Source organism: Oncorhynchus kisutch, linkage group LG1 (genome assembly GCF_002021735.2).
Source record: "Oncorhynchus kisutch isolate 150728-3 linkage group LG1, Okis_V2, whole genome shotgun sequence".
Lineage (NCBI taxonomy): Eukaryota > Metazoa > Chordata > Actinopteri > Salmoniformes > Salmonidae > Oncorhynchus > Oncorhynchus kisutch.
Window position 1 is genome coordinate 17605657 of NC_034174.2, and position 26181 is coordinate 17631837.

Sequence of the window (26181 nt, forward strand, 5' to 3'; positions counted from 1 at the left end):
CATCTACAATACCCTGCTAGGTAAAGTCCCCCCTTATCTCAGCTCGCTGGTCACCATAGCATCACCCACCTGTAGCACGCGCTCCAGCAGGTATATCTCTATATCTCTCCTTCCAGTTCTCTGCTGCCAATGACTGGAACGAACTACAAAAATCTCTGAAACTGGAAACACATCTCCCTCACTAGGTTTAAGCACCAACTGTCAGAGCAGCTCACAGATTACTGCACCTGTACATAGCCCATCTATAATTTAGCCCAAACAACTACCTCTTTCCCTACTGTATTTATTTTATTTATTTAGCTCCTTTGCACCCCATTATTTTTATTTCTACTTTGCACATTCTTCCACTGCCAATCTACCATTCCAGTGTTTTACTTGCTATATTGTATTTACTTTGCCACCATGGCCTTTTTTTGCCTTTACCTCCCTTCTCACCTCATTTGCTCACATCGTATATAGACTTGTTTATACTGTATTATTGACTGTATGTTTGTTTTACTCCATATGTAACTCTGTGTTGTTGTATGTGTCGAACTGCTTTGCTTTATCTTGGCCAGGTCGCAATTGTAAATGAGAACTTGTTCTCAACTTGCCTACCTGGTGAAATAAAATAAATACAAAATACATCTCTGGTAGTCTGGCATTAAGTCATAATTCATGATTGGTTATAGCTAGATGGCAAGGCATTCTGTTATGACATTCTTCACAAATCAAAAATAGAGGGAAATGAAAGATCAACAGTCAGATATTTTTCCATAATTGTTTTCCCTATGTTTTGGTACTTTCCTTCATGTTTTGATTATTAATATGCATATTAATAAATAAAAAAACTTAAGCCTTTATTTAACTATACAATTGCTCAGAGAAAGATATTTTGTTGTTTAACAAGTAATCAATACTCCGGCGCACTCCCCTTGCGAGGATTATGGCGCTGAACAATTTCACTAAAATGTTTTATGAGTTTGGAGAACACATTGGGAGGGATCTTAGACCATTCCTCTATACATTTTTTCCAGATCCTTTATATCCTTTAGTCTGTGTTTATGGACTGCCCTCTTCCATTCAAACAATAGGTTTTTAATGTTGTTCAAGTCTGGAGACTGAGATGGCCAATGCCAAAGGTTGATTTTTTTTGTTGTTGTCTGTTAACCATTTCTTTGTGGATTTTGAAGTGTGCTTAGGGTTGTCTTGTTCGAAGATCCACAAGTTTTGACTTCCTGGCAGAGGCAACCAGGTTTTTGGCTAAAATGCCTAGCAAAATAGCCCCATAACATCAAAGATCCACCACTGTATTTTAGAGTATGCATGAGATTATTTTCTGCATATGCATCCTTCTTTCGATGCCAAACCCACCCCTGGTGTGAGGAGCCAAAGAGCTCTATTTTCATGTCATCTGACCATAGCACAGGTTCCAATCCAACATGCATACATATGTGTAAAATAATATGTCCAGTTTGATTTAATGTTTCAAAAGGAAATATGTTAGGACAACTAGACTACATTCTAAAATTCCTGGGCCCTCTTGGTGAATGCACCCCTGAATTTGACAAGTAGTTTAAGCATATCAATGCTCTGTACATGCCACCATGTGGGTGTGATTAATACCTGTATACAATGATAATACCAGTTGCGTTCAAACGAGTTTGCGTCAGTTCCCTGGATGCCCAGCACCAGCATGAATACATTTATTGCTGTTTACATGACGCAAGAATCTTCTCTGTGAATTTACACAATTTTCTCTTCAATTTGACAGGCGACTTGACCAAATTGACCTATTAGTCTGAGACTTGAAAGCAAACTGTAGGTCATCGATTATCACAACAGAATACGCATAGCCTACCGGAGTAAGATCATTGCAAATGTAAAGCTTCTGTATTGTTTATTTCACGGTTAAATGGAGTCTGTTGTATACTACTAAGGTTTATATTGATTTCTAGCAGCGAGTGTCTGAGTCCCAATTCAGTAGTATTTAAGATAACTTCTGTTATTTTGATGGTATAAATCAATAAATAATCCATTTATGTTCAAAACCTGTTGACTCTGCTACCTCCATAGACATGGAAAAGAGGAGAGACATTGATAGTTGTAGTCAGGTATATTTTAATATATATTTTACAGTTACTCATTTTCACTAAATTAAGTGGTTTGTGATGGTTCATTATTGTATAGCTTAGTTCGCTATTATTTGTCCTTTCCATAATCAATCTAATCAATGAACATGGCATTGTGTAATTCAAACCATTTAGCACAGTAATATTGTCTCCTCAAATTGCTTATCAGCTTTGATCAGCAGACTCCAGTGACATCAACCTTGGACCCTCACAGAATCATCAGTTCGTGACAAGGCTTTATGATGATATGCACCAAGCAATGTGCGTACACACACTAGGAACGTTGTTGCTGTCCTCACTTCAGTTCATGGTTGTCTAATGTAAATACTGCACATGTGTTAATGGCTAAGAAGTGAGCACTAAACACTACTAATACTAACTGAACACCACATATACAGTACCGTCAGAAAGTATTCATACCCCTTAACTTATTTCATATTTTGTTGTGTTACTGCCTGAATTCAAAATGGATTTTCTCACCCATCTACACACAATACCCTATCATGACAAAGTGAAACATGTATTTTATTTTTTGCAAATGTATTGAAAATTAAATATAGAATCAAATCAAACTTTATTTGCCACACGCTCCAAAATACAGTATCTCATTTGCATAAGTATTCACACCCCTGAGTCAATACTTTGTAGAAGCACTTTTGGCAGAGATTACAGCTTTGAGTGGTCTTGGGTATGTCTGTATCATCTGCACATCTTGATTTGGGCATTTTCTCCCATTCTTCCTTGCAGATTTTCTAATGCTCTGTTATGTTAGATGGGGAGCGGCGGTGAACAGCAATCTTCAAGTCTTTCCACAGATTATGATCTCAGAGTCTTTCTCGTGCCTTTTTGCAAACTCCAGGCGTGCTGTCATGCCTTTTTCTCAGGAGTGGCTTCCGTCGGGCTACTCTCCCATAAAGCCCAGATTGGTGAAGTGCTGAATAGACGGTTGTACTTCTGGCCAGTTCTCACATCTCAGTCAAGGAACTCTGTAGTTCTGTCAGAGTGGTCATTGTGTTCTTGGTCATCTCCCTAACCAAGGTCCTCCTTGCCCATTTTTTCAATTTCCCAGGGATGTCAACTAGTCTAGTTGTCTGTGCTCTTGGAAACTTTCAACACTAGAAATAGTTTCCCAGATATATGCCTCATCATAATTCTATCTCGGAGCTCTACGGACAGTTCCTTCGACTTCATGTTATAGCTCTGACATGCATTGTCAACTGTAGGACCTTATATATACAAATCAAAATGTATTTGTCACATGCGCCGAATACAACAGGTGAAATGCTTACTTACAAGCCCTTAACCAACAATGCAGTTTTAAGAAAATCCCAAAAAATGTAAGAGTTAAGAAAAACTAATTATTAAAGAGCAGCAGTAAATAACAATGGCGTGGCTATATACAGGGGTTACCGGGACAGAGTCAATGTGCCCGGGGCACCGGTGTCGAGGTAATTGAGTACATGTAGGTAGAGTTATTAAAGTGGCTATGCATAGACGGAGTAGCAGCAGCGTGGGGGGGCAGCAATGTAAATAGTCTGGGTAGACATTGATTAGCTGTTCAGGAATCTTATGGCTTGGGGGAAGAAGCTGTTTAGAAGCCTCTTGGACCTAGACTTGGCGCTCTGGTACCACTTGCAGTGCGGTAGCAGAAAGAACAGTCTATGACTAGGGAGGCTGGAGTCTTTGACAATTTTTAGGGCCTTTCTCTGACACCGCCTGGTATAGAGATCCTGGATGGCAGGAAGCTTGGCCCCGGTGATGTACTGTGCCGTACGCACTACCCCCTGTAGTGCCTTGCGGTCGGAGGCCGAGCAGTGGCCATACCAGGCAGTGATTCAAACCGTCAGGATGCTCTCGATGGTGCAGCTGTAAAGTCTTTTGAAGATCTGGGAACCCATGCCAAATCTTTTCAGTCCGCTGAGGGGGAATAGGTTTTGTCGTGCCCTCTTCACGACTGACTTGGTGTGCTTGGACCATGTTAGTTTGTTGGTTATATGGACGCCAAGTAACTTGAAGCTCTCAACCTGCTCCACTACAGCCCTATCGATGAGAATGGGGGGTGTGCTCGGTCCTCCTTTTTCTGTTGTCCACATTCATCTCCTTTGCCTTGATCACATTGAGGGAGAGGGTGTTGTCCTTGCACCACATGGTCAGGTCTCTGACCTCCCTATAGGCTGTCTCATCGTTGTTGGTGATCAGGCCTACCAGTGTTGTGCCATCGACAAACTTAATGATGGTGTTGGAGTCGTGCCTGGCCGTGCAGTCATGAGTGAACAGGGAGTACAGGTGGAGACTGGGCATGCATCCTGAGGGACCCCCGTGTTGAAGATCAGCATGGAGGATGTGTTGTTACCTACCCTCACCACCTGGTGGTGGCCAGTCAGGAAGTCCAGGATCCAGTTGCAGAGGGAGGTGTTTAGTCCCTGGGTCCTTAGCTTAGTGATGAGCTTAGAGGGCACTATGGTGTTGAACGCTGAGCTGTAGTCAATGAATAGCATTCTCACATATGTGTTCCTTTTGTCCAGGTGTAAAGGGCAGTGTGGAGTGGAATAGAGATTGCATCATCTGTGGATCTGTTGGTGCGGTATGCAAATTGGAGTGGGTCTAGGTTTTCGGGGATAATGGTGTTGATGTGAGCCATCAACAGCCTTTCAAAGCACTTCATGTGCTTTGAGCATCAGAGGTGATGTAGTACGATTCGATTTTAGTCCTATATTGACGCTTTGTCTGTTTGGTGATTCGGCGGAGGGCATAGCGGGATTTCTTATCAGCTTCCAGGTTAGAGTCCCGCTCTAGCCTTAAGCTCATTGCGGATGTTGCCTGTAATCCATGGCTTCTGGTTGGGGTATGTACGTACGCTCACTGTGGGGATGATGTCATCGATGCACTTATTGATGAAGCCAGTGACTAGTGTGGTGTACTCCTCAATGCCATCGGAGGAATCCCGGAACATATTCCAGTATGTGCTAGCAAAACAGTCCTGTAGCTTAGTATGTGCTTCATCTGACCACTTTTTTATTGATCTAGTCACTGGTGCTTCCTGCTTTGATTTTAGCTTGTAAACAGGAATCAGGAGGATAGAATTATGGTCAGATTTGCCAAATGGAGGTAGAGGGAGAGCTTTGTATGCATCTATGTGTGTGGAGTAAAGGTGGTCCAGAGTTACTTGGCTACAAGGAGCGCCGCCACTGGGTGAGCGTTTTCTTGTTTGCTTATGGCGGAATACAGCTCATTCAATGAAGTCTTAGTGCCAGCCTCTGACGGTGGTGGTATGTAAACAGCTACGTAAAATACAGATGAAAACTCTCTAGGTAAATAGTGTGGTCTACAGCTTATCATGAGATACTCTACCTCAGGCGAGCAATAGCTCGAGACTTCCTTAGATATCGTGCACCAGCTGTTATTTACAAAAATACATAGTCCACTGGCCCTTGTCTTTCCAGATGCCGCTGTTCTATCCTGCCGGTGCAGCGTATATCCAGCCAGCTGTATGTTGATAGTGTCGTCGTTCAGCCACTACTCCGTGAAGCATAAGATGTTACAGTTTTGAATGTCCCGTTGATAGTTTGATCTTCCGCGTAGGTCATCTATTTTATTGTCCAATGATTGCACGTTTGCTAGAAGAATGGAAGGAAGTGGGAGTGTATTTGATCGCCTACGAATTCTCAGAAGGCAGCCCGCCCTCCGGACCCTTTTTCTCCACCTCCTCTTCACGCAAATCACAGGGATCTGGCCCTGTTCCCGAGAAAGCAGTATATCGTTCTCGTCAGACTCGTTATTGGAAAAAAGGGATTCTGCCAATACGTGGTTATTAATCGCAGTCCTTATGCGCAGAAGTTATTTTCAGTCATAAGAGACGGTAGCGGCAACATTAGTACAAAATAAGTAAAATTATAAGTTACAAACAAAAAAACATAATCGGTTGGGGGCACTTAAAACGTCTGCCGCGCCATCTTATGTGTTATAGATGGATGGAAGAAGTTTTAAAAGTTTTACTTTACTATTTAAAGCAAAGCAGTTACATATAGTCAAAGTTAAAGATGCACTATGCAAAAATCGCTCTGCCACTTCCTGGTTGAACTTTGCGACCTTTTGCCACATTTCAATGCAAAACGTTATGTTTGGCGTAAAAGCAACACAGCTGAACACACCATCCCCACTGTCAAACATGGTGGTGGCAGCATCATGGTTTGGGCCTGCTTTTCTTCAGCAGGGACAGGGAAGATGGTTAAAATTGATGGGAAGATGGATGGAGCCAAATACAGGACCATTCTGGAAGAAAACCTGATGGAGTCTGCAAAAGACCTGAGACTGGGACGGAGATTTGTCTTCCAACAAGACAATGATCCAAAACATAAAGCAAAATCTACAATGGAATGGTTAAAAAATAAACATATCCAGGTGTTAGAATGACCAAGTCAAAGTCCAGACCTGAATCCAATCAAGAATCTGTGGAAAGAACTGAAAACTGCTGTTCACAAATGCTCTCCATCCAACCTCACTGAGCTCGAGCTGTTTTGCAAGGAGGAATGGGAAAAAAATTCAGTCTCTCGATGTGCAAAACTGATAGAGACATACCCCAAGCGACTTACAGCTGTAATCGCAGCAAAAGGTGGTGCCACAAAGTATTAACTTAAGGGGGCTGAATCATTTTGCACGCCCAATTTTTCAGTTTTTGATTTGTTAAAAAAGTTTGAAATATCCAATAAATGTCGTTCCACTTCATGATTGTGTCCCACTTGTTGTTGATTCTTCACAAAAAAATACAGTTTTATATCTTTATGTTTGAAGCCTGAAATGTGGCAAAAGGTCGCAAAGTTCAAGGGGGCCGAATACTTTCGCAAGGCACTGTAACTTCACAGATCTTCATTGTAAAGGGTTTAAACACTGCATCCCATGCTTGTTCAATGAACCATAAACAATTAATGAACATGCACCTGTGGAACGGTTGTTAAGACACTAAAAGCAAGAACTGGCAAACCTGGTGCAGTCCATGAGGAGGAGATGCACTGCAGTACTTAATGCAGCTGGTGGCCACACCAGATACTGACTGTTACTTTTGATTTTGACCAACCCTTTATTCGGGGACACATTATTCCTTTTCTGTTATTCACATATCTGTGGAACTTGTTCAATTTATGTCCCAGTTGTGGAATCTTATGTTCATACAAATATTTACACATGTTATGTTTTCTGAAAATAAACGCAATTGAAAGTAAGAGGACATTTCTTTTTTTGCTGAGTTTACCATAAGTCGACGTCGTTTTAGAGAATTTGGCAGTATGTCCAACCGTCCTCACAAATGCAGACCATGTGTATGGCGTCGTGTTGGCGAGCGGTTTGCTGATGTCAGTGTTGTGAACAGAGTACCACATGGTGGTGGTAGGGTTATGGTTTAGGCAGGCATAAACTACTGACAACGAACACAATTTCATTTTATCGATGGGCCAAAACGACATTTAAAAAAAAGTGTTTACCCCTTTTTCTCCCAAATTGGTAGTTACAGTCTTGTCCCATCGCTGCAACTCGCCTACGGACTCAGGAGAGATGAAGCTCGAGAGCCACGTGTCCTCCGAAACACGGCCCTTCCAAGCCGCACTGCATCTTGACAAACTGCTCGCTTAACCCGGGAGCAAGCCGCACCAATGTGTCAGAGGAAACACTGTCCAGCTGGCGACCGAGGTCAGCTTGCATGCGCCCGGCCTGCCACAAGGAGTCCCTAGAGGGCGATGGGACAAGGAAATCCCGGCTGGCGCTGGGCCAATTGTGCGCCGCCTCATGGTTTTCCCGGTCACGGCCGGCTGTGACAGCCTGGGATCGAACCCTGGTCTGTAGTGAAGCCTCAAAAGCACTGGCCTTTTATTGTTGGCAATCTGAATGCACAAAAATACCTGACGCCAATTCTTTTTAAAGGTATCTGTGACAAACAGATGCATATCTGTATTCCCAGTCATGTGAAATCAATAGATTAGGGAATAATGATTTTATTTCAATTGACTGATTTTCTTCATGAACTGTAACTCAGTAAAATCTTTGAAATTGTTTTATTGTTGCGTTTATATTTTTGTTCAGTATAGTTACTGTTGCTAAAAGTTTTGAAGGATTCGAAGTTGGGAAAGTGGTCACAGTAGCTGATTTGTGTCAAAAGTTAAATTGTTTACAGTGAATATAATAAAAGGTTGGGAGTGACGTCACAAATCCCATGAAAGTGGATGGAAGTCAAGCCACACTAATAAGAAGTATGTCGACGATTTACAGTGGGGACTCTTGCTTGGCAAGCACTACAATTGAGTAACCCAGGAATGTCACGAGTTATTTGACACGAGAAAGCGCGAAAAAAATTGCTCTACAGAGCACCAATAGGCACAATGAATGGCTAAATTACATCCGGACTCGAAGGGTCCGCGGAGCTCCCACTGATGCTCCTCCTCACCACTCTATAGGAGCTAGTGACGACCGAGGTTGAGGGGGGTCGTCATTAGTTAGCACAGCCGCAAAGTCCTAAACCTCACACATTTCTAAAATGTATCTTATTAAAATCGAATTATACACCTAACCTTAAACACACGGTTAACCTTATGCTTAACCTCAAATGAAGACACCAAAGCATTTTTTAATGACACACGACTTTGTGGCTGTGTTATCTAGTGGAGACGGGTTGAGGGACCATCTCCACGCGGCCGCTTTGTCGGGGGTGGGACTAGTGGTCGTTGTTGAGGAAGGCTGACTGTCCTACTAACGTTACGATCTTACAGGTAGATAGATATATGTTAAAGAATCTCACAGGTCGGCAATAACTTTGGCTTGTTTAAATAATGGTTCAATTTCAAAGGTATTGGCTGAAAAACCTTATCCTGCAGAGTCCGTACTGTCGGGGAGTTCTACCATCGAGAAAAAGTTATATCCCTGAGTTCTCATTTTGCCTCCTGTTTGGACATCGATGCGCTGGATACAGTACCACATCAGGTTAGTAGCCTACTCTAGTCTAACATACTATAGTAGTGTACAAGTAGGCTATTGATGATTTTGTTGAACTTGTACAATGAAGTGATTTTGTCTGCAAAAGTTGTAACTGGACACACATTCCACTGGCGCAACGTTTGGAGTTAGTTCCAATTAAAAAACGACATGTGGGCAGAGAGGAAGAGGAAATGCGAGAGGCGGTACTCCGCCCACGAAAATAAGACAACGAAGTGAGGAAGTTTTGTATGGAGGTCATTTGCTTCCCTTTTATTTTTTAGCAAATGTATTTCCATTGTTAGAGCGGTCACTTGACTATCTTGTCAATATAGATTATCTTTGATATAGGCTTTTTGCAGTATTCATGTCTCAAATTACATTGCATTAAACTGGCTGGCTAAATTGAGTTTATTGGACCTCCCATTTAATCTTGTGAGAGAAATGGCGCAATGCTGTCCAAATGTTCTGTCCAAACGCAAATACACCTCGCACACGATACCGGTTTGGAAACATTTCGAATTGAAATGTAATAGTAGCGATGAGTAATTGTTAAAATAAAAAATATACACTTATCTGTAAGGATTACAGTTCTGTCACTGCGACGGATTTCCGTCATATGGATTCTGGAGAGGTCGTTTTTGAGATGTAGATCTGGGGGTGTTTGGAGATGAAAGCCTACCACACACTGTCTGTTCAACTAAATATATTCCCAAATAAATGTTTTCTCAAATTGTATTTTCTTTGTTACGCTGTGTGCACTAAACTGACATGCATGATTGTAGCGGATTCTTCAATGGAATTCCAGACGAAGCTGGAATGAAATAGTCTTCAACTCGCACCACCGTGTTGCTCAACTCAAACAGCGGTGTGTAGACAACTCAAATCCTATACTTCATCACTCAGGAAGTAACTTTCCAGTGCATCTATTTTTGACATATAATGTTGTTATTCAAGCTATATCAGACAACCCCATAGTAGAATAGTTTACCTATTTACTTTGTCGGCTTCTATCTATGCGAGAGTAATATTCCTCTCGAGGTGCGATCAAAATTGGGAGAGCCATAGGCGGTAAAGATGTATTCTGGCAGGCAGTCAATGCACAACAATTCTTGATGCACACTTTGAAAGCAGTGTTGGCCTTTGTTTTTGTTTTTAAAGAGGGGGATCCTAGTTTTGAAATGAACAAAAATATAAATGCAACAATAAACATCGAACATTTTCCAAGATTTTACTGAGTTACAGTTGATATAAGGAAGTCAGTAAATTGAAATTGAAAGACATTTTTCTTTAAAGGTATCTGTCACCAACAGATGCAGATCTGTATTCCCAGTCATGTGAAATCCATAGATTTGGGCCTTAACGATTTCACATGACTGTAAGAAAATGTAGGCACTCACTACTGTAAGTCGCTCTGGATAAGAGCATCTGCTAAATTACTAAAATATAAATGTAAAATGGAATACTGTTGGTCACAGATACCTTTTAAAATAAAGGTAGGGGCTTGGATCAGAAAACCAGTCGGTATCTGGTGTGACCACCATTTGCCTCATGCAGCGTGACACATCTCATTCGCATGTAGTTGATCAGGCTGTTGATTGTGGAATGTTGTCCCACTCCTCTTCAATGGCTGTGTAAAGTTGCTGGATATTGGCGGGAACTAGAACATGCTGTTGTACACGTTGACCCAGAGGCTCCCAAACATGCTCAATAGAACTGGGACATTTTCAGCTTCCAGGAAGGAATTGTGTACAGATCCTTGTGACATGGGGCCGTGCATTATCATGCTGAAGCATGAGGTGATGGCAGTGGATGAATGGCACGACAAAGGGTCTCAGGATCTCGTCACAGTATTTCTGTGCATTCAAATTGCCATCGATAAAATGCAATTGTGTTCATTGTCTGTAGCTTATGCCTGCCCATACCATAACACCACTGCCACCACGGGGCCCATCTTCCTCTACTGCCTCAGCATAAGGCACCTTCTTCACTACTCTGATCCTGGCAACTTCAACCTGCTTTTCTCTCATAAGGACACCTGATCTCCAGCACCATGGGTAGCCCGACAGTATACACACACCGATACAACACATTCCTTTGTCTCATGTCCTCCTGCACACGTCTCACATCTAGGAATATCCCTCCTACACACTGCTGCCACATGACCATAAGCTTGACACCTAAAACACTGTAATGGGTTTGGGACAAAAGCTAACCGACACATCCTGACTTGACTTTGTCTGGTAAAGACTCTGCATCAAATCTCAGGATTACAGATAGTGTCTTCTCCGTTTCACCACGCTCTCCACCAGGTTTGCGTCACAGCAAACGGCGGGTGTCACAGACACCGGGAATCTTCAACTTCAGTTGACCCTCAACACTTAGTCACCCCAGTTAACCTCTCTGGGACGTGAGCGTCCCACCTCTCAACAGCCAGTGAGACTGCAGGGCGCCAAATTCAAAACAACAGAAATCCCATAATTAAAATTCCTCAAACATAGAAGTTTTTTAACACCATTTTATAGATAAACTTCTCTTTAATCCAACCACAGTGTCCGATTTCAAAAACGCTTTTCGGCGAAAGCACAACATATCATTATGTTATGTCAGCAACTAGTCACAGAAAGCATTCAGCCATTTTCCAACCAAAGAGAGGAGTCACAAAAAGCAGAAATATAGATAAAATTAATCACTAACATTTGATGATCTTCATCAGATGACACTCATAGGACTTCATGTTACACAATACTGGTATGTTTTGTTCGGTAAAGTTCATATTTATATCCAAAAATCGGAGTTTACATTGGCGCGTTACGTTCAGTAGTTCCAAAAACATCCGGTGACTTTGCAGAGAGCCACATCAATTTTACAGAAATACTCATAATAAACATTGATAAAAAATACAAGTGTTATGCATGGAACTTTAGATCCACTTCTCAATGCAACCGCTGTGTCGGATTTCAAAAAAACTTTTCAGAAAAAGCACGCCATGCTATAATCTGAGTAGAGCGCTCAGAGCCCATACATACAGTGCCTTGCGAAACTATTCGGCCCCCTTGAACTTTGTGACCTTTTGCCACATTTCAGGCTTCAAACATAAAGATATTAAACTGTATTTTTTTGTGAAGAATCAACAACAAGTGGGACACAATCATGAAGTGGAACGACATTTATTGGATATTTCAAACTTTTTTAACAAATCAAAACTGAAAAATTGGGCGTGCAAAATTATTCAGCCCCTTTACTTTCAGTGCAGCAAACTCTCTCCAGAAGTTCAGTGAGGATCTCTGAATGATCCAATGTTGACCTAAATGACTAATGATGATAAATACAATCCACCTGTGTGTAATCAAGTCTCCGTATAAATGCACCTGCACTGTGATAGTTTCAGAGGTCCGTTAAAAGAGCAGAGAGCATCATGAAGAACAAGGAACACACCAGGCAGGTCCGAGATACTGTTGTGAAGAAGTTTAAAGCCGGATTTGGATACAAAAAGATTTCCCAAGCTTTAAGACCTGGCCGTCCCTCTAAACTTTCAGCTCATACAAGGAGAAGTCTGATCAGAGATGCAGCCAAGAGGCCCATGATCACTCTGGATGAACTGCAGAGATCTACAGCTGAGGTGGGAGACTCTGTCCATAGGACAACAATCAGTCGTATATTGCACAAATCTGGCCTTTATGGAAGAGTGGCAAGAAGAAAGCCATTTCTTAAAGATATCCATAAAAAGTGTTGTTTAAAGTTTGCCACAAGCCACCTGGGAGACACACCAAACATGTGGAAGAAGGTGCTCTGGTCAGATGAAACCAAAATTGAACTTTTTGGCAACAATGCAAAACATTATGTTTGGCGTAAAAGCAACACAGCTCATCACCCTGAACACACTATCCCCACTGTCAAACATGGTGGTGGCAGCATCATGGTTTGGGCCTGCTTTTCTTCAGCAGGGACAGGGAAGATGGTTAAAATTGATGGGAAGATGGATGGAGCCAAATACAGGCCCATTCTGGAAGAAAACCTGATGGAGTCTGCAAAAGACCTGAGACTGGGACGGAGATTTGTCTTCCAACAAGACAATGATCCAAAACATAAAGCAAAATCTACAATGGAATGGTTCAAAAATAAACATATCCAGGTGTGAATGGCCAAGTCAAAGTCCAGACCTGAATCCAATCGAGAATCTGTGGAAAGAACTGAAAACTGCTGTTCACAAATGCTCTCCATCCAACCTCACTGAGCTCGAGCTGTCAGTCTCTCGATGTGCAAAACTGATAGAGACATACCCCAAGCGACTTACAGCTGTATCGCAGCAAAAGGTGGCGCTACAAAGTATTAACTTAAGGGGGCTGAATAATTTTGCACGCCCAATTTTTCAGTTTTTGATTTGTTAAAAAAGTTTGAAATATCCAATAAATGTCGTTCCACTTCATGATTGTGTCCCACTTGTTGTTGATTCTTCACAAAAAAATACAGTTTTATATCTTTATGTTTGAAGCCTGAAATGTGGCAAAAGGTCGCAAAGTTCAAGGGGGCTGAATACTTTCGCAAGGCACTGTATATCCGCCATGTTGTGGAGTCAACATTAGTCAGAATAGCATTATAAATATTCACTTACCTTTGAGATCTTCATCAGAATGCACTTCCAGGAATCCCAGTTCCACAATACATTTTTATTTAATACATTTTTGTTCGACAATGTCCATAATTTGTCAAAATAGCTCCTTTTGTTAGTGCGTTCTGTCCAGTAATCCACAATCATAAAGCGCGTTCACTAGTTTCAGACAAAGTCAAAAAAGCTCCGTTACAGTTAGTAGAAACACGTCAAACGATGTATAGAATCAATCTTTAGGATGTTTTTAACATAAATCTTCAATAATGTTCCAACCGGACAATTCCTTTGTCTTCAGAAATGAAGTGGAACGTAGCTACCTTTCACGTGAGCGTGCGAGACTCAGCCTGTGGCACTCTTCCAGACCACTCACTCAAAGAGCCCCTATGAGCTCCTCCTTTAGAGTAGAAGCATCAAACAAGTTTCTAAAGACTGTTGACATCTAGTGGAAGCCGTAGGAAGTGCAAAATGATCAATATCCCACTGTGTATTCGATAGTGGCTGAGTTCAAAAACGACAAATCTCAGATTTCCCACTTCCGGGTTAGATTTTTTTCTCTGATTTTTGCCTGAGAAACTTCAGTGTGTTTTATCCAAATTTACTAATATATATGCATATTCTAGCTTTTATGACTGAGTAGCAGGCAGCTTAATTTGGGCACGCTTTTCATCCAAAATTCCCAATACGGCTCCCTACCCCAAAGAAGTTAACACTCCTTTTAACAGCGCCCTGCTCCGGAGAGGAAAGTAAGTCCCATTTCTTGTCCCCAGTTTCGTGGTGTGGAGCGCACGCTCCCTCTGGAAGGCAGAAATGCCAAAAGTCTACAAGATTCCACTTCGAGTCACTTTCACCAACCCAACATTCTCCAACCTCTTTTCCACCCAACACCACATATGGTTTTGCCAGAAGGTAAAGATCCATTCTGTCAAAAAACCTCACTCCCACTGGGCCAGAATCATCTTTGTCATCATCGGAATGAGGCTAAAACTCTGCGATCTTCACCACACCTGCCACCGTAGTTAATTCATCCTCACTCTCGTCATGTTCAATTTCCTTAGCTCTTCCAAAAGTTCTGTGTGATCCACCTCTGCATATTCACTCAAAACATGTTTCAATTTTTCTTCCTGTCTGCCATCTTCTCCTTGATCAGATCTTCCAGAAGGCTTGTGCATTCATTCCCCTATTTCATACATGCTTAAGTTCCACTTTCCTCCTTTTTTCCCTTTCCACCCATCTTACCCTCACCTCATGGCCACACCGGTAGCCATTGAACCGAAAAACTATTCTGACCTCTACCCCCGTGCGGCATCATTTTACAAATGCAGTTTTACAACCAGAGTTTCAAGTATGCTTTAGGAGCAGTTGTGCAACAGAGCTCTTAAAGAAGCAATGCCATCATAAATCTGCAACTTTGTAATATAAACCTACAAATACTTTTTTTTTGTGAATAATTATTTATATATTTATTATAAAATAATTACAATCAGGATGTTGTGTCCAATGGGTTAAATGCAGATGGACAAACCCCAAGCTTCATCCTATGTACATTTTATTGCCACTATGCTGCATCAGCTAGGCTACAGGTGATAATGCTTATTGCTAATACCACATCTAATAAATAGACCATGCATAGGCTAGATGCATGGTCCAATATGTTAAAATAATTGAAACATTATTTTTACCAATATGTTTTTCTGCCCATTTCTGGAAATGGAAATTATATTTTAGATGGTGTCAGCATAATTTATATTCATACATTTTGTCATTTTGTAGTAGAATTCACCAGAACTAAGCTTTTCAGTCTTTCTACATAAATAATATTTCGGGAAGGACATTGGATCCTCTAAGCAAGGGGACTGGAATTGGTCAAACTAGCCGTTTAAAACATGCACAAAATGATCTTCTTTCCCTAAAAGCATGATGGTCATGACTTTCTGACATGAAAGGAGAGGTTGGCTGCAGACAATCCATCTGAGATCGACTTAAGTTTCAGTCATGGGATTCATTTCTTTCCGTTAACCCCTGAGACTGCTGTGCACAATGCGATCCAGCTGGAAATGTGGAATGGGGCAATTCCACCGTAAAATGATGGTCAATCCGAAATCTGCAGTGGCCGTACAGTATTTAAAATGATGCAGCCTACGGAGAAGTCAGGGTGTTCAGACTTCTTGCACTTCGGGGAGCGGTAATACACATCCAATAAATTGTTGTGCACCACACCACACGTAGTGACTCAGGGTTAATCTCTACAGCCATCCAGCTAACTACAAGCAACTGGCTAAAGGAAAAGACCTTACCTCTTCTGAGATGTTGGAGTCCGTTTCCCGGTGCTGCACCGTTTTTCCACCTGCATCTCCATCCCAAATGTTTCTGGGCCTGATACAATACATCAATCATGATGGATTTGACAAATATCCACTTTGTTAGATCAGATTTGTTGAATCTGAGCCACTCCATTGTCCGTCTGTCTCCAATGGTCTGCATTCTATTGACCTCTTTACCACATCTATCCCCATTTACCTCCCTGATCTCTGTCCAGGAGTTCAAACTCATTTTAGTGTCTTTGAAACCCATACATGAGGTATCATAAAGATGTATCTTATTTGTGAACCTGTTCTGATAGCCTTTTGTCAAAGTTCCCCATGTTTATTGTCAAGGAAGTGAGTTTGTGTTTATATAGGATACACCGCGCCACCTACCGTCAACCAATCATGTCAATGTGAAGGCGCACGGCATCGCCATACGGAGCTCGATATGGCCTATGCAAGCCTACGGAGGTTCAGCAATTGCGTCACACTTTCCGTACGGAGCCTCCGGGCCACATTGCCGGATCAAGACTCTAAGTTTTCACTTTAAATTGTCTAACAAAAAACAATGATTACAAAGTTTTAAAAAACAACATACATCTCTATGCACAAGGACTAGGCCACTTTGAACAATTTCCACTGAACATTTTTACAAAAACACATTTACAGTTGAGACAAAGTTTGGTAACAGAATGCCAGTTTGTTTGTGCTGTCATTCTGTTACCAAACTGCATCTGTATTGTTCTTCAAGTAAATGTGTTTTTGTAAAAAATTCTGTGGAAATGAAGTAGTTCTTGGATGGTGAAGGGTTAAAGTGTCCTGCGCTGAGAGTCAGACCCCCTGCAGTAACTTCCTCATTGTGTTGTGTCCAGCCCTGCAGATGACTGCATTCTCATTCTCTGCATTATGAGAGGGTTTATAGATCCCACTGGGCTCTGACTTCAGCAGTCTCAACACAGAGCACAACACCATCATTACCCCTAATAGACAGGTCGAACTCTAATTACTGCACACACTACATACCTTTTGATAGGCTTGCCTTTGATTTAACGATTAGATTTTTTAAAGATGTTTCTTGTTTTTGCCTTTTATATTGAGATGGTAGAGAACCAAATGGTTTCTTTGTGACCAAGGGCGAGATGCAGGTAGAAAGAGAGGGGGGTGTATTTCTCTCTGTGAGAGGGGGGTGTATTTCTCTCTTTCTGTGAGAGTGAGAGGCAAAGCAGCTTTAGCAGCAGGACTCTGGCAGATCAAACAGGCTTCTTCTGGATTAGAGAAAGGTAGAGAGGTGGAGAGAGAAGGAGAGGGGGAGAGAGAATGGGAGAGAGGGGGAGAGCAGCTCTTTTGAAGTCTCTGATAAACATAATTCTTAAAGACAGACCATAACAACAAAAGTGAGTGCTGACCTTTTAGAACAACAATTGTGTGAGAGAGATGGAGAGGTGACCGTCTCTGTGGGAAAATGATGTGCTTTCCTCTCGCCCTTCAGCGCTGTGGCACCATCAATAAATCACTAGCGCATCACACAATTCAATGCTGCACAGCACCCTTTCTATACCAGGGGTAGGCAACTAGATTGAGCCGCAAGCCGATTTTTGTCGGAGTGAATGGCCGGTGGGCTGGAAAATAAGAATATATAATTTGCACTGCAAATTGACCACAGCTAAGCCCCAAAAATTGATTTTCAAATACAATAATTTCATACCTTGATTACATTAAGACACAATCACATCTCTTTTTTTTTAATTTGTGGGAATAGTTGGGAACAGATCTCTAAAAATATTCACTGGCGGACGCCTGTTTCTGACCCATGCTCTATACTGTCTCTCAACCCACCACTTACTCTTTCTCTCTCTACCTCCCCACCTCTGTCTACAATCCCTTTATCTCTTTCTCTACCCTTCCTTAAGGCGTTAGCATGCTTCAGTTTGGCTTAAAAAACATTCTCTTGAAAAACGAGAAAAAAGCAGCGATAGTACTGTTTATCCATTTTGAGAAGCCGTAGCCAGTATACACTTCCTCAAAATAGTCAAATAATTCATCTAAGATAACTCAACTCAAGAAATCTAACACTAATTTGGATGTTTTTTTCTTAGTCGCTCAATTTTATATTATATTTATGTGGTGCAGTATTTCTCAAGATTTCCTTTTGCATGAAAACGAGTCTGTCGTTGAATGACAACAAATACTTTATTGAAGAATTCCTACTGTTGACCAATCACCGACTTCAGCTGTCAGCACAAGAACTGTTCATCAGGAGCTTCATGAAATGGGTTTCCATGGCCGAGCAGCTGCACACAAGGCTAAGATCACCATGCACAATGCCAAGTGTCGGCTGGAGTGGTGTAAAGCTCACCGCCATTGGACTCTGGAGCAGTGGAAACACAGTTTGGGGAAGTCCCTTTGCTGTTTCAGCATGACAATGCCCCCGTGCACAAAGCGAGGTTCATACAGAAATAGTTTATGGAGATTGGTGTGGAAGAACTTGACTGGCTTGCACAGAGCCCTGACCTCAACTCCATCAAACACCTTTGGGATGAATTGGAACTCCGACTGCGAGCCAGGCCTAATCGGCCAACATCAGTGCCCGACCTCACTACTGCTCTTGTGGCTGAATGGAAGCAATGTTCTGAGTGGAAAGCCTTCCCAGAAGGTTGTTATAGCAGCAAAGGGGGGGACCAACTCTATATTTATCCCCGTGATTTTGGAATGACATTTTCGACAAGCAGGTGTCCACATACTTTTGGCCATGTGTATATCCTGATGCCTAGTCACCGTACCGATGCATATCTAACCCTACCACTCCATTATCCATGCACATTGTAAATATGGTATTGGCACTGACCCTGGAACTAACCCTGTGTATAGCGTACTTACTTTCTCGTGCTCTTCTTTTTTCTTGTGTTTTTGTTCTACTTTACTTTTTAAAATAAATGTTTTATAGTACTACTGCATTGTTGGGATAGAGCAAGCACGAAAGGCATTTCACTGTAGTAGTGCACGTGACAATTAAACTTGAAACTTGATCCAGCTATGGTCCAAACATTCAGTTGAGAACTCAAGGGCTGGGTATACCCACCTTGGGTTAATGCTAAGTAGGTCTATAAATGTTTATTTTATTCATGACAACAGAATTCCATGGCAGTCCGAGTTAAGGCTATCCTGCTGGCTATAGTAATAGGGATATAATTCCTCATTTATATTAGTCTACCTCTGAAAGATATGAGAGCCGTCCGTATCTGGGTCACAACACCGCAGTGAAACCTACCTGCTCTGCGTTCTCAGAGTTCACTAAGTTCATGGAGACAGGACAGCAGCACAGGGCCAGCGGCAGAACTAATTAGTTGGACGTGCATTTGATTTCCATAGGGGGTCACGAGGCCTATGGAAACTTCAACGGCAACCAAACAATAGTCACTTTGTGAGTAGCGCATTTCATGGACAACAGGTTTCAAATTAGAAATTGAAGGACTAATTTGGCCGCTGCACCGAGAGATCCACACAAATATTCAAGCACTTTTTTTTTGTTGTTTCCTGTCACTTTCCTCTTCAATGTCACATTCGATTCCTGATCACCTTCACTGTCACCAAGCAGATTGTTTACTACGTTTTATAATGTCAATAATCGCTCTATTAATCAGTTAGGCCTATCTGCTATATCTCATACTCCACTTCTCTTATCGTAATCCCTTACCCACCAGTAACATATTAGCTACAGTGTAGGTGGCTCGGTCCTCAAACAAACTCTCCTCATAGGCTATTTTAAATATTTATGTAGTTGTTACTCATTTTATAATTCAAGAAGCCAGGTACATTTTATTGCATTGTCTCTTTAACATCCATGTTTTACTTTTATATGAACATATATATGTGTATGTCACAGCCCATGCTCCAAACAGCCTCTGAACAAAGACAAAACATCCTGATAAAGGCCATGGACAACCTGGAATAAAAGCAAACTCCGTCTCTGCAACTAACAACAGGAAATTATGTGGTGTAAACCAACCATATTATAAACCAAATTGGCCCCCATAAAGAGAGGAGGGATGCTGGTGTTCACCAGAGACATTCCGTCCTTGAACAGGCGTCTCACTCCTTGGCCCGAGGATGCCTTCGCGGGGGCACAGCTGTCATGCCTCTTAACACAACAAAGGAGGACTGGTTACCCCAGGACAGACCCTCCAAACAGGTCATCATCTCAGGGCTCCACACTGCCATTCCAGTTAAAGAAGTCTGTGCCGAGCTGGAGAAACAGAATCATCACCAGACAAACTCACCTCCCCGCCACATTTATTAGAATTCACCTCTCCAAACCAGAAGACTCCATACAACTACTACAGGGAGGCTTCTTCATGCATTACTTTCACTACAGAGTTGAAAAGGCAAATCCACCCACCATAGTTAAACATGGTTTCAAATGCCAAGAATTCAACAATATTTCTACCCAGTACAATAACCCAGTCAAATGTCTGAGGTGTGGAGAAAACAGCCACCACAAAGCCTAAACAACTTTAAAATATGCACACGTGTGCACAATGTGGGGGTGGGCACTCTTCAGCCTCAAAGAGCTGCCCCAGCTACATAGCCCTTACCACCACTCAAAGGCAACCCAGAACACAGAGAACCTTAACCCACCTGCAAGAGGAACTACAAAATACTGTAATGCCACAATGAGGAAATTCCCTTTTGGGTCAAGGGTGACACTGATTTTAAAGCCCTGTTTATAACTGTCCCTAAAATGCATCCTTTTCTTATAATGCAGTTATATATATATCGGAAGCTGTTTTCATTTCAGAGCGTCTAATTTGTAAACATTTCAACAAAAAATGAACCCCTGACCAAATCAAAGGTGCTTCTTCTCTGTTTTGTGACGTAAGTCCCAAGACAGTGTGATCAATACCCGACCATGATTTGGCGTTTATTATTTATTTTAGCAGGGAGTCCCATTGAGACCAAGGTTTCTTTTGCAAATACTTAAATTAAGGCGCAGCATAATTGCAAAAACACAATTATAAAAAAAAAAACAAGCACATTCATCTGTGAACAGTTCCTCCACCAACAATCTGAAATGCCTGAAGGCACCAATCTGTCCAACTGTTAGGTAATCTTAAGATTGTTCCATAAGTGAGGTGTGAAGAAACTTAAAGCAATTTTACCTAAATCTGTACTGACATAAGGAATTTCAAGAGTTAGCCATCCCTATGAGTGGGTATGGTATCTCATGCTTTCATAGGTTAGTAACGATGTTAGGCAATGTGGAAGTTTTTGAGTAAGAGCTTGGTAAATGAACAGAATGCAATGTTCCAACCTATAAAACACCAATAAGGGCCAGCTGCTTTCTGAGAGCGAATGCAATGATGAGTGCAAAATGGATCACGGAGGGCACGGTGTTAAATAGGTTCCAACGGGCTTCAATGAAGTGGGAACTGCATTCATGTAAATAATGGTGTCATAGTCTAGGACCGGTAGGAATGTTGACTGAATGATCTGCTTTCTACTATTAAGCGAGGGGCACAATCTATTTCTTAGTTAACTCACCTATGTTTGTTTTAAAAGACAACTTATCAACGATCCAAATGCCCAGGTATCTGCAGTGCATTCGTTAAGTATTCAGAGCCCTTGAATTTTTCCACATTTTGTTACGTTATTGCCTTATTCCAAATAGATTTTTTTTAAATTCCCTCATCAATCTACACACAATACCGTATAAGGACAAATACAAAAATGTTTATTTTTTATTTTATTTTTTAGCAATTTTATTAAAAACTGGGGGCGAAGATTCACCTTCCAACAGGACAATGACCCTAAGCACAAAGCAAAGAGAATGCAGGAGTGTCTCTGAATGTCCTAAAGTGGCCCGGCCAGAGCCCGGACTTGAACCCGATCGAACATCTCTGGAGAGACCTGAAAATGGCTGAGCAGCAACACTTCCCATCCAACCTGACTGAGCGTGAGAGGATCTGCAGAGAAGAATGGGAGAAACTTCCCAAATACAGGTGTGCCAAGCTTGTTGCGTCATACCCAAGAAGACTTGAGGCTGCCAAAAGTGTTTCAACAAAGTGCTGAGTAAAGGGTCTGAATAGTTATGTAAATGTAATATTTCTGATTTTTGTTGTGTGTAGATTGAGGGGGGGGGATACAGTTTAATCAATTTTAGAATGAGGCTGTAACCTAACAAAATGTGGGAAAAGTCAAGGAGTCTGAATACTTTCCGAATGCACTGTATAAGAAGGGACACGGTCAGTTTGGGCTCCATTGAATAATTCAATCTTGGGAGTCATTATAGTGGGCTCTGTACTACAGATGCAGAGGACAACCATTATAGTCCATCGAGCCCATTTCAGCCATCACGGAGTGTTTGTCACTGCAAACGTTTCTGCGGTCCTAACAATAACGCAGAAAAAGAAAGGGCACACGCAAGAGTTGGAAAGAGTTTCAAGAGTAAAATGAAAGCAATCAATCCAGTGAGATTTAAGTAACAAGTGGATTTTGCACCACTAAACACAGGACATTCCTGGCTGAAATGGAGAAATGTACAGGTGGGCAGGGCATGCGCGTTGCTAAAAGTTTAATAGAGCATGTGTGTGAGAGTAATTCTTCTGTGTATAGGGATCCCTGGTGTGAGAGAACGTACTCTAGTTGCAGTGAAACCAGATGGGGTCCAGCGGCGCCTTGTGGGGCAGATCACACAACGCTTTGAACAGAAAGGCTTCAAACTGGTGGGCCTGAAGATGCTACAGGTGAGAATGTCCAATTCCAAATGAATCCCAAAGCTCCTCCCGCCTAGGCATCTGAAAGGATTGGATAGGTATAAGTAGTATGATAATAGGCAATATGATAGTAGCCTCAACTTGTCCTCTGATACAATATTTGTAACTTGTCATGAATGTGGTTTATTCATAAATGTCTATGTAAATACCAGACTTTAAAATAAAGGTTAACCCAATGTTGGCTTTCTTTCAGGCACCAGAGGAGCAGCTCTCTCAGCATTACCATGAGTTAAGGAGGAAGCCATTTTACCCCAGTCTCCTGCACTACATGACCTCTGGTCCCATAGTTGTTATGGTGAGGGTTCCTGCCTCTGTCTTGCCTCATAATCCAAACTTCAATTGCTCCGTTTCAGGGCTCAATTCAGTCCGTAGCTCTGAAGTAAAGCGCGATTGAAAGTTAAAGATGGAAATGACGGCTCAATTGGAAATTATATTTTACATTTCAAGCATGCTACAGCACTGAACTTCAGCGATACGAATTGAATCAGTCCACACTGTTTTCTCACTTCACTGATCAGTCTGGGTGTCCTCTAATAGATGGACGCATGGACAGTTATTTCTATAAAATAACGGGTACAATCAGCTCTTAAGGCCCTTGCTCAAGTACCTTGCTCAATGGCACAACGGTAGTAGATGGTTGCCATGATCTGAGACCAGCAGCCCTCCTTTTGCCAGTTCAGTTAACTTTTTCATCACTCAGCCCTAGACTCTAACCACCACCACCTATGCTACCTACTGTACCATTATTCAATTAGTTTTGAGTAATGACCCTCCAAATCAGTTTTAGTGAAAAGGTTGCCAGATAAATGAGAAGCCCCGTTTATACCTGGTGCTAACATACGTCCTTTGTCCTGATCTTCTGACATTCTGATTCTGCCCACATTTTATAGACGGGTGTAGGTGATTTAAAAGAAGCATTGTGATCAGATCTGTATTCGTGTGTCTGGGTATCTTACAAGTGTAGCCTAGCGGTTCGAGCGTTGAGTCAGTAACCAAAAGGTTGCTGGTTTTGAATACCTGAGCCGACAAAGTGAAAAATCTGTAGATGTGAACTTGAGCAAGGCACTTAACTCTAATCTGCTCCAGGTGCACTGCACTACTATGGCTGACCCCATAAAGCAACCCATTTCACTGCACCTATCCAGACGCGTGTAATCACCCAGGATAAAGGGGGATAGAGTGTGAAACAATAATTAAATAAAGCAATTCATTTTAGATTTTAGATTCCCAGACTACACTGCCTTTGCTTATGTTAAATTCAAAACCACCTAACCACTTGTGTAGGGATTAGATAATGGCAGTGGCAGTGTGTTCAAATATTGATTTAGTGCTAAATTGATTGACGTTCAATTAACTTGCTGTATTGACCGATTTGAAATAGGATTTCCCTAATCCTGATGGCGAACTCCATTCATTCTTTTTGTCTAGGTGTGGGAGGGTTATAATGTGGTCCGGACATCCCGGATCATGATAGGAGACACCAACCCAGTCGAGGCCCAAGCAGGCACCGTTCGAGGGGACTTCAGCATTCACATCAGCAGGTGAACCTTTTTCAACAAAGATTAAAATTGAAAGATGTTTCACGTTACAATAATTGGCACAATACCCTTTTCAACAAATATTTTAATGATAATTGAATTGGACGACAATAATATGAAAAAATTCAACATTGAACTTTATCATTGAGTGTTTTGAAAATTGGAGCATAATTTCAATGGCAAAATACTAAACTGGACTTCAAGCCATTAACAATTAACTAATGAATGTAGGTTTGTGTTTTTTATAGAAATGTGGTCCATGCCAGTGATTCAGTAGAGGGGGCTCAGAGGGAGATCCAGCTGTGGTTTCATCGAAAGGAACTGATGGATTGGGACTGCTGTGACCACAGTAGTACCTACCAGATATGAGAAAGAGATTTTAGGTAGAGATAGAAAGAGAGAGTGAAGCATTTCATTATACTGTTGTATCCTGTGCATGTGACAATGAAACTTGAAAGAGTGAACAAGGTAGAATGACCAATAGGAATAGTGGCTCCATAACCATACCTACCTCTTTGTGTCTTGCTTGCAACACAGTGTCCCACGTGCAATACTCGTCCCTCTCCATCGTGGGTGGCTCCAATACCCCATAGCCTCTCAGCTACTATTATAGTGTTCGGTCCTCACCATATGTACAGTGCGTTCAGAAAGTATTCAGAGCCCTGGACTTTTTCCACATTTTGTTACGTTACAGCCTTATTCTAAAATGAATGAAACAGTTTTTTCCTCCTCATTCATCTACATACAATACCCCATAATGACAAAGCAAAAACAGGTTTTTAGAAATGTTTGCAAATGTACAAAATATAAAAAGCTGAAATATTACATTTTACAAAAGTATTCAGACCCTTTACGCAGTACTTTGTTGAAGCACCTTTAGCAGCAATTACAGCCTAGAGTTTTCTTGGGTATGATGCTACAAGCTTGGCACACGTCTATTTGGAGAGTTTCTCCCATTATTCTCTGCAGGGTTTCTCAAGCTCTGTCAGGTTGGATGGGGAGCGTCGCTGCACTGCTATTTTCAGGTCTTTCCAGAGATGTTCGATGGGGTTCAAGTCCGGGCTCTGGCTGGGCCACTCAAGGACATACAGAGACTTGTCACAAAGCCACAGTCTGAACCTGCTCCAGAGCACTCAGGACCTTTCATCAAGGATCTCTCTGTACTTTCCTCCGTTCATCTTTCCCTCGATCTTGACTAGCCTCCCAGTGCCTGCCGCTGGAAAAACATCCCCACAGCATGATGCTGCCACCACCATGCTTCACCGTAGGGATGGTGCCAGGATTCCTCCAGAATCTTGGCTTTCAGGCCAAAGAGTGCAATCTTGGTTTCATCAGACTAGAGAATCCTGTTTCTCATGGTCTGAGAGTCCTTTAGGTGCCTTTTGGCAAACTCCAAACGGGCTGTCATGTGCTTTTTACTGAGGAGTGGATTCCGTCTGGTCACTCTACCATAAAGGCCTGATTAGTGGAGTGCTGCAGAGATGGTTGTCCTTCTGGAAGGTTCTCCCATCTCCACAGAGGAACACTGGAGCTCGGTCAGTGACCATCAGGTTCTTGGTCACCTGCCTGATCAAGGCCCTTGTCCCCTGATTGCTCAGTTTGGCTGGGTGGCCAGCTCTAGGAAGAGTATTGGTGGTTCCAAACTTCTTCCATTTAAGAATGATGGAGGCCACTGTGTTCTTGGACCTTCAATGCTGCATAACTTTTTTTGGTAACCTTTCCCAGATCTGTTCCTCGACACAATCCTGTCTCTGAGCTCTACGGACAATTCCTTCGACCTCATGGCTTGGTTTTTGCTCTGACATGCACTGTCAACTGTGGGTCCATATATAGACAGGTGTGTGCCTTTCCAAATCATGTCCAGTCAATTGAATTTACCACAGCTGTAGA

General features: G+C 42.0%; 1 protein-coding gene across 1 annotated transcript; it reads left to right on the plus strand.

Moving 5' to 3' along the window:
• Nucleotides 1-8790: 8790 nt before the first annotated feature.
• On the plus strand, nucleotides 8791-25100 carry LOC109909751 (nucleoside diphosphate kinase-like). The gene is made up of 5 exons (XM_020508802.2): nucleotides 8791-9077; nucleotides 22593-22723; nucleotides 22947-23048; nucleotides 24182-24294; nucleotides 24540-25100. The coding sequence occupies exons 1-5, from the start codon at nucleotides 8927-8929 to the stop codon at nucleotides 24658-24660; spliced, it is 618 nt and encodes a 205-aa protein (XP_020364391.1). The 5' UTR covers nucleotides 8791-8926; the 3' UTR covers nucleotides 24661-25100.
• Nucleotides 25101-26181: the final 1081 nt, after the last annotated feature.